The sequence below is a fragment of the Daucus carota genome, chromosome 1 (assembly GCF_001625215.2).
Source record: "Daucus carota subsp. sativus chromosome 1, DH1 v3.0, whole genome shotgun sequence".
NCBI lineage: Eukaryota > Viridiplantae > Streptophyta > Magnoliopsida > Apiales > Apiaceae > Daucus > Daucus carota.
In genome coordinates this window covers 940,872-951,126 of record NC_030381.2, presented here as the reverse complement: position 1 = coordinate 951,126, position 10,255 = coordinate 940,872, and the positions used below count along the sequence as shown (strand labels likewise).

The window sequence follows — 10,255 nt, the reverse complement described above, 5'->3', positions numbered from 1 at the left end:
TTATTTGTTCAGGGACATCCTTCCTCCAATAGATGTCAAGAGCCCCCTCTTTCTAACGCCAATTGTTAACGGAGGAATCTGGTGATAACAAGATTCGGGAAGGCCTGCTGAAAAATAGTGGTGGTTGATGACGGTGAACGGCGGAGTGGGTAGATGGTTTATGATTTTGGCTGAAATCGTTTGGAAATTAGAGGTCTCTCACAAGAAGAAGAAGTATTCATTCTTGCATTGCGGCTTATCCCAAACAATGTGCCATACGTACCCTATTTATAGGGATCAAGCCAGACGTAGTTGTTGGAGAACAAGTAACCTAATCAGAATGGGTTTAGAAACCCAATCCGAGTTGGTTTCTCATCACGGAATTCCAGCTGATGGGCCACAGCCTTATATCAGACAGATATGGGCCGCTGAGGCCCATCCTTCTCTAAGGAGCATGAGACTAGATGGGCTGACCCGACATCCCGGTTTTGACACCCGATCCAGCCCATGTGGACCTCCTTTGAGTTAGCTGTATGGGCTAGTCGTCTGTCCTCTCTGAGGGCGTGGCTGAGTATATAAATAATAGTGCCCAGGCATTGGGCGAGACAGGTGTATCTGGCGAGGCTGATGTCTTAGGACGAGGTTGACGTCTTCGGACGAGGTTGATGTCTTCAGACGAGGCTGACCTCATCAGGCGAGGTTGACCTTCAGGCGAGGCTGACCATATCAGACTAGGCTGACCTTCAGGCGAGGCTGACCATATCAGACTAGGCTGACCTTCAAGGCGAGGCTGATCATCAGGCGAGACTGATCATCAGGAGAGACTGATCATATCAGGCTAGACTGATCTTCAAGCGAGGCTGATCCTCAGGCGAGACTGATCCTCAGGAGAGGCTGATCATATCAGACTAGACTGATCTTCACGCGAGGCTGATCCTCAGGCGAGACTAACCATCAGGAGAATCTGATCATATCAAGCGAGACTACCCGTTTTTCATCTAACTTTACTCACTTTTTACACTTTTTCTTGATCTCCGTGTCCAAACCAAACGTATACAAACGATTGGGACAGATGAGTACTTCTCTTGCCGTACAAATTACTCCCTCCGTTTCATATTACATGTCTATTTTTAAAAGGAAATTTTGTTTCAAAATAATTGTCTACTTCAACTTTTTATGTAGTATAATTAATTATTTATAATTCAAGATGAACTCTAAACCACAGATTTCTAATTTATATTTCCAAAACTAGTTATAATCCACATGTTTTATTTAGTCAATATATTAAATATGATTGAAAATGTAAATTACATTTTGAAATTAGGCTTTCTTAATATATGTGATTTTTTCAAAAGTGTACATATATTATGAAATGGGTGATAAATTCTCACGAGTGAAAAATACCGACGAACTAAAATTAAATAAGGGACTTCTATTTTTGAACGGAGGGAACATAAAATATGATAGCTAAAATATAATATATGATAGTTAATATCTGAATCAAATATTATATGAGAAAATATAATCTAGTGTAAAAATAAATTAGTATCAAATAATTTGATAGATCTATAATAAACAAAAATAAGAAAAAAAACATATCCCACAAAGCTAACTGATAATTAAAACTAAAAATAAATAATTATATTTATAATAAATATAATGCATGCATAACTAATCATATAATATTAGTTTAAACATAAATATAATAGCTTAGCTTTGTACCTAAAACTATATGAAAGAATATAAAAATCTTAAATACATCCTATAAATAATATATATAATAACTAAATTTAGATAAAACATTTAAAATAATATAATATATTATATCTTAAACTAATCTAATTTAAAAGTTGGCAAATATTAATTTTGATAAAAAAATTGAAAAATCACTAAAATTTTAAAACCAAGAAATGAATAATTAAATAAAATCCCGTGCATTGCAGGAGTGTAAAGCTAGTTGTTGTAATTACATTAATAGCTCTCTCGAAAGTATTGAAGCTTGGTGAAACTAACTCAAGGCAAATAATGTCCTAAATTATTGTCCTAAATTCAAATTTAAGAAATTTAAAAAAATAGTGATTTAACAATGTCGTAGTGGTGTCTTAAAACACTAGGACAATCAACAAGTGTCCTACTTTTAAGACACTGCTATCTTTATCCTAAACTATTTTTTTCAATAAAATATTGATTTCCCTCCATTTCAATACATCTCTTTACTCTTATATTTTCCTTTCCCTCCAATAACATTCAAATATATTACTATTTTAATAATAAGACACAATTATAATACATGTTGTTGGAATTTATATATCCTAAATCACTTGAACATCATTATTATAGTTGTAATGTTAAATAATGAAACTTGGAATCTAGACATAGTTTACAAAAATCAAAGGGACAGTTATTTGGAGACAATATTTTTTGTGAATTGGACAACTAAAAGGACTGAGAGAGTACAACTTTATTGAGAGTGCCTGAGTGGTTAGTGCAGTCAATATCACAAGAAAAAATAATTATAAAAATATATTTTTCACCTCAAATCACGTGTATAAAATAAAATGACACTTTTCGGATGAGTAAAAATACTAAAATTCAATAATTTTCAATAATGTAAATCTAAGATTTATTTTATTATATCCACTGCTCCCTCCACCTAAATTGTATAAGCTAGTTTACGTTAAACATGTTATTCTAATGTGCATTAATCGCACAATCACATAATTACTTTTACAAAAATTAATTTCATAAATAAAAATTCAAATATGGATTTTTTAACTATGATATATCTATATATATATATATATATATATATATATAATAATAATTTATTTCGCTAGGCTTTAACATCATAGATTAGATGTTTAGAATCAAGAAGTACATCAAATCGGTGAGTCATGCATAATCCTTTCTAGAGTTCTGAATCTTTTGAGTCGTTCGAGTACTCGTTTTCATCCTGTCACCCGATTCGAGTTTCGAGTAATCATGGACATAATGAATTTTGTGGAAAATTGATCAAAACTCAATTTGACTTCGAGTACTCGGGTCAAACTCGGAGTTTACTCTTTGAGGTTTAAAATTTTAATACACCTAGTCCAATTTGCAGAGGTCCAAACATGAAAAAATCTAATTAATATTATTTGTTTGCAATTTTATTGTTCTCTCAAGTAGACAAATCAAAGAAACTGAGATAGTAGTAAAATATTCCTAATTGAATTGCTTCTCCCAAAGTTTTAGAATGAGTTTGAGGCAATAGACGTGATTAATTATTATTTGTTTTAAATTTTTTGATTAAATTAGTATAGTAATATAAAATAAAATATGAAAGTATATATAAAAAAAGATATCCGAGTAGTCATTTTGAGTGTCTTTCGAGTTTCGAATATTCATTTTCTCAGGAACAAAACGAGTCGTATCAATTTCTGATTTTTACATGCTTGTTAGTATGTATGTCGATTTCCTCATTTGCTTCCTATGGTCCAACATATATCTAGTCTAGTTGAAAGTCCAACTCTTCCGCAACTTGCCTATATTATTCAAAATGTGAATAAATATTATGTTTTCAGTTATAATGAAATATTATAGGGAGTACGATTGGAGTAAAATTACTTTTTAACTACATGTATTTTACTTTTTAAATAAACGATATTTTTTTTATTTTACTTATATTAAAGAACCAACAAGATTTGTCTCAACATTGTCACTCCATGCAATGAACAACTGTTGGTAAGCTTTTGGAGCAAATAAAAAAGTGAAGAGTTGAATGTGGCTGGTTAATGCTAGAGAAGTGAAAAAGTAAAATTTTACCCCAGTCAACCTTGTTAACTTACATGTAACTGGATGGACGCAGTCGATTAACACGCGAAAGTGATGTTTTCTATATTCTGCTAAACACGATACCATGAGTTGCTGGCAGAAAAGAAAGACTAACACGATTGATCAACGGCAAATTCAGGATTTGATTAAAGAATGTCTTAATTAATATTATAAAAAATTTAAATTTATTATTAAACACTGTTCGGAAATTTTTTAGAATGATACTTATATATAAAATTTTAAAATTTTATTATCAATATTTTAATTTTCTTCCTATCAAGGGCTTAAGCCTCCTCTAAATCTGTCCATAATGAAATCATGTGATGCATATACTAACTCTGGTGGTGCATGTTGTAGCATTGGTCATGCGTGCTGATTAGGATTCATAGGTTTTGCACATGTTCATTTAGAAGAGTCTAGAATCATAGGATATCCTGGTCATTTTTCTTAGGATGCAGAAGTTAACAAGGACAAAGATAGGTTGCTTTTAGAAAGAGGTGTAATTATGTAATAAATACTACTCCCTCCATCTCAAAATAATAGTCATGTTTGACTTTTCAATAGTCAAATTGATCAACATCTGACCGTAAAAAAAAATTATTTTTTAACAATTTTCTAAAACCTAAATATACATGTTAAAGTAGATTAAATATATTTTCTAATGATATATTTTTTAACGTATTTTTAATTATATAATAGGTGTAATGATTAGTCAAAATTTAGTCAATTTGACTCAATCAAGTCAAAACAAGACAAATAATTCGAGATATGCATAATCCTTTCTAGAGTTCTGAATCTTTTGACTCGTTCGAGTACTCGTTTTCACCCTGTCACCCGATTCGAGTTTCGAGTAATCATGGACATAATGAATTTTGTGGAAAATTGATCAAAACTCAATTTGACTTCGAGTACTCGGGTCAAACTCGGATTTACTCTTTTAGGTTTAAAATTTTAATACACCTAGTCCAATTTGCAGAGGTCCAAACATGAAAAAATCTAATTAATATTATTTGTTTGCAATTTTATTGTTCTCTCAAGTAGACACATCAAAGAAACTTAGATAGTAGTAAAATATTCCTAATTGAATTGCTTCTCCCAAAGTTTTAGAATGAGTTTGAGGCAATAGACGTGATTAATTATTATTTGTTTTAAATTTTTTGATTAAATTAATGTTTTATTAGTATAGTAATATAAAATAAAATATGAAAGTATATATAAAAAAAGATATCCGAGTAGTCATTTTGAGTGTCTTTCGAGTTTCGAATATTCATTTTCTCAGGAACAAAACGAGTCGTATCAATTTCTGATTTTTACATGCTTGTTAGTATGTATGTCGATTTCCTCATTTGCTTCCTATGGTCCAACATATATCTAGTCTAGTTGAAAGTCCAACTCTTCCGCAACTTGCCTATATTATTCAAAATGTGAATAAATATTATGTTTTCAGTTATAATGAAATATTATAGGGAGTACGATTGGAGTAAAATTACTTTTTAACTACATGTATTTTACTTTTTAAATAAACAATATTTTTTTTTATTTTACTTATATTAAAGAACCAACAAGATTTGTCTCAACATTGTCACTCCATGCAATGAACAACTGTTGGTAAGCTTTTGGAGCAAATAAAAAAGTGAAGAGTTGAATGTGGCTGGTTAATGCTAGAGAAGTGAAAAAGTAAAATTTTACCCCAGTCAACCTTGTTAACTTACATGTAACTGGATGGACGCAGTCGATTAACACGCGAAAGTGATGTTTTCTATATTCTGCTAAACATGATACCATGAGCTGCTGGCAGAAAAAGAAAGACAACACGACTGATCAGTGAATCCCTTCCTGATCTGCCCATCTTTTATGTTCAGTTTCCCAAGTTACCCACCTTTCTTCCAAGTTTCCCTGAGTACCCACCTTTCATTTCTTCTCATCAGGCCAGCATATATATTTTGGTTAAATTGACTCCTGAACCTATTTAATTCTAAAATTTATACATGCGACATAAAATATACTACTTATAAATAGATGTAAAATAGATAGATATAAAATGTAAAATATCGTGAAAATATTAAATTAACGGGGATATATTCAATCAAAATTTTAAAAGATATAATTCAAATTTCAATTGTGATTATTTAAAATCCATAAATATCTAATTGTTTTTTTTAAGTTCATAAAATAATTGATTTTGTGAAATTATTCAGTATATTTTATATTTTTTGAAATTTCACTATAGTTCATGAAATTTCGAAATATTGTGAATATAAAGACTCAGTTCATGCGATTTTTTAATCTAAAACCTATACAAAATCAAAATTAAATCAAAATCAAATATAATTTATTAAAATTAATAAATTATTATTAATACATTTAAATCTACACTATACCCCTGAGATAGTGAGATGTAATAAGAAGAGCATATCTGAATTATGTTTGTCCATAAATTATTATTTTATTAACTATTTCTTTTATTAGAAGATATGTCCTTACTACTTTTGTAATTTTAAATTTATATAAAGAATTAGTCATTTTCTTACGAATATCTAGATTTTCTTTTGTCAAGCAACACTTGATTTTCCTAATTAGTTTATAATAACTTGAAAAAATTAAGCAATTTCATTAATCGTCAAATAATTAAAAAAACATGTAACATTTATTATTATAGATCAAATATGCTGGGTGGGAGGGAAGATGTACAGAAATGTGGGTAGTTTAGGAAGTTGAATAAAGAGTAGGGCAGTTTGGGAAACGCAACGAAGAACCGGGGTAGAAGGGGAAGGGATTCCTGATCAGTCCGTTATTACTTTATTACCACTATCTCTATCTTTATTACCACTATCTTTATTACCACTATAACGCGAACTCGAAGAAGGGATCAAACTCTGAAAAACCCTAAGCATTTATCTAAGCATTTATCCATTAGCTTCTCTCTTCAAACCAGCCACAATGATGAGAAGGTTCTCTAAATTGCTTCTACTCCCCGCGTCTACGAAAGGCGATGTTGTAGGTGTGCCTCCTGTTTGCGGCGGCGGAGGCAGCGGAGGCGGCGGAGGCACTGTTGGTGGTACTGTTTGCGGCGGCGGAGGCAGCGGAGGCGGTGGAGGAACTGTTGGTGGTGTCCCAGCTGTTTGCGGCGGCGGAGGCAGCGGAGGCGGCGGAGGCGCTGTTCGTGGTGTGCTTGTTGTTTCAGCCGGTGGGGGAGGTGGATCAGGTAGTGGTTGCGGCGGCGGAGGCAGCGGAGGCGGCGGAGACCGTTTTTGCGACTACGTGCCTCCGGTAACGTTTTCGTTTTCATTTTCGTTTTCATTTTCATTTGTGTGATTTTATGAATACTGATTTTTTTTTTTGCAGACTCTCATTGAGCAAGTGGCAAGACTTGTGGTGGGCAGCCTCACCGTCGCGGTGAGTCTGGACTACTACTACGATAAGGTGACCAGTCCAGAGACCACAGAAGTAGTTCAAAAAATGATTGAAAAGGCAGTTGTGGTATGTTTCTAAGTATCCCTAATACTGTGTTTTTATGTTTTCTGATATTTAATTTCCGACATTGTTGCTACAATTTATTATAGGCTTAAATCTATGTTTGCCATCTAAATTTGTCCTCATCTGTACATCAACCCTTAAAATTTAATAATGTCCGGTCCAGCCTTCAATATTTACCGAATATACATCTTGACCCTAATACATGGAGAGTAAATGTTACTCATTTCTGCGGAGAGTGTCCCTGAGAAAAGGAGCAACATTTCTCCCGTTATCGTATGGGTCAGGTGCAGCTTCTACATCAATGCTCTTTTAGTATTACTAACAATCAGGTCACTTGTGGATTATAAGCTTTGTAATGTAATTCTGATCCCCATTTCGTAGTTTTTCTTTGACATCTCTTTTCTTACACACGGGAGTAAGCTCCCCCAGAAATACTAATAAAGAATAGTAAAAATTTAATTTAAAGAACTTATGACTTAACGTGACTTATGGCTTAACGTGACTTAATATAATAAGTCGGTAGTTTAAAATGTCTGTTTGGGTAATTTTGACTTATTAATGACTTACGAGTTATTAAAAATATAATAATAAAAATAAAAATAATTTAAAGTAATTTATGGTTTATAGGTAATTTTATATAAAACAAAGTTTTAAAAAGTTTACTGAAAAAAGTACCTAAAACTAACTTATGCCTTTAAGTCAGCTTCTAGCTTATTTCTGACTTTAAGCCGACTTCTGACTTATTACACAAACAGACATTTTCAAGTTTAAAGTCGGACTTTAAGCCCACACAAACACGCTCTTAGTCGTCACAAAAACTTTTAATTTACTGTAAAATGTTATTGTAACTAGATATGTTATTATAATGTATAAGCTTATGACCCATGTCAAGTACGGTTCATATAAATTTATTAAATTTATTATTTATCAGAAGTATAATATTTTTTATATAATTACAATATCATCTTTTAATATATATTATTTAAATTATTTATATAAAAAATTCTTTGCATTAACTTCGTATTGCAATTATTTATATTGTAGTCACAATGTGTTCTTTGTCGGTAGAGTTTAATTACGTTTGTCGTAGTGGTGTTACCATCCATTCATTGTGTATATTCATCTCGTAAAAAACGGGATTGAATTAAATTTATATTAATAATAAATTTAGTTTATAATATTAATATGGACTACTCATTTATTTAAATTCTAATATATTTGTTGGGAGGGGTGGACCCAGACATTCTAGACCACCGGGCTAACCTATAATTTCTGGAAATTGGATACTGTAAAGCAGTTTTCTAACGTATGATTATATAGAAATAAATGTACCCTAATTCTGTGTTTTTGTGTTTTCTGATTTAATTCCGACTGCTTTGATTGTTGCTACAATTTATTATATATATGCTTGGGAGTGTATGTATATTTGTTGGGAGGGGCGGATCCAGACATTCTAGACCACCGGGCTAACCTATAATTTCTGGAAATTGGATACTGTAAAGCAGTTTTCTAACGCATGTATCAATACATAAAAATTTAGTAAAAAAACTGTGTGTAAAATTGCGCTTAGAAAATTAAGATTTAGTAAATAATAAATAAACGTGAAATAAAGTTTGATATCCAAATAATAATCTTTTAAGATTTATCACATGATATTTTAAAAAATATTGATATATTTTGAAGAATTAATAACATGTATTTACTTTTTCTTCCGATTAGTACTAAAACAAATATTTGTGTTTGTGTGTGTTAGCACTAAAACAAATATTTGTGTTTGTGTGTGTTAATTAACAGGAGATGAAAGAGACCGTGGAAGCCTCTCATCAGAAGACGGTAGCTTGTGTCTCAGAGATGCTAGCTGCTGACAAGAAAGAGAGGGAGGAGTTGGCAGCTTCCAAAACCAAAAAATATTGGTTTTGGTAGATATATATAATCTTCTCTAGTTAAATATTTAATTAAAACTCTACTTCTAGTATGATATTTATGAAAATATATTCGAACTTTTGGTACTTCTAGTATGATATCTATGAAAATATATTCGAACTTTTGGCGAAGTAAATTCGTACTCCTATTTAAATTTTGTTTTTATCTGATGGATTGTTTATGTTCTGCTAGTTACCATGTTCTTATCTTTTTAGTTTAATTTTTCTCTTAGTTTTACTTTTTATGAAACTAATATAAGATGGCTCATAATTTGGACTATGAATTATATAAAATTATATTAAAGATTATCACTAACATTAACATTACCATTCAACTTATTGATTGATTTAGAGCTTGTTCGGGTAAATAAAATAAGTCCTTATAAAGTCTTGTTTTTTTCTTAAAAATAGTTGTTTTTATAATTTTGTCTTGTATAAAGTGAGATAACCGTGTGATTAACCTGTGAATTTAATACTTTTATAACCATATATAAGGAAATCCAGGGTTCCGAGAATAATTATATATAATGTGACGTTTGGTTAAACTTATTTTTCAGAAGTAAGAACTTATTTTTGAAAAAAAATACATAAAATGCAATTTGTTTCTAAAATAAGTCCTTGTTTTGCTCTCACATGATGAATGTTAAATATTTAATATTTATATCCAATAAAATTACAAAAATAAATTATTTTAAGAGAAAAAATAATAAGCACCTAATAAGGCTTATCCTAAATTGTCAAATCATGCATGTATGGGAGGTTTCTCATGCACGTGGAAGTCGTAAATGATCGAATATTTAGTGGGTGTTTGGGTGGCATCACTTTCGTTTTTTTTTTTCAATTATAAGCATTATTCCTTTTCTCTTTTCTTCAATGAACGGAAGGTTCTGACTCCGCGGACTGTTCGGCAAAATAAATCGGAACACTTATTTGAGTGTTTTCATGAAGAAGTTAGAAGCTAGGTTACCTTGCTTTTTTTTCTTTTTTCAATAGCTTTTTCTTGTCCTTTGTTATCACAGTTCTCTGCTGGTTAGTTTTTACACCCAAAATGAATTTTATCCAAA

The 10,255-nt window shown here is 31.2% G+C and overlaps 1 protein-coding gene across 1 annotated transcript; it reads left to right on the top strand.

The window, feature by feature from the left end:
• The first annotated feature begins 6,511 nt into the window (after positions 1-6,511).
• Positions 6,512-9,359, top strand: LOC108199387 (uncharacterized). Its single transcript, XM_017367178.1, has 3 exons — positions 6,512-7,062; positions 7,138-7,272; positions 9,064-9,359. Exons 1-3 carry the CDS (start codon positions 6,733-6,735, stop codon positions 9,190-9,192), a joined length of 594 nt encoding a protein of 197 aa, XP_017222667.1. The 5' UTR covers positions 6,512-6,732; the 3' UTR covers positions 9,193-9,359.
• Positions 9,360-10,255: the final 896 nt, after the last annotated feature.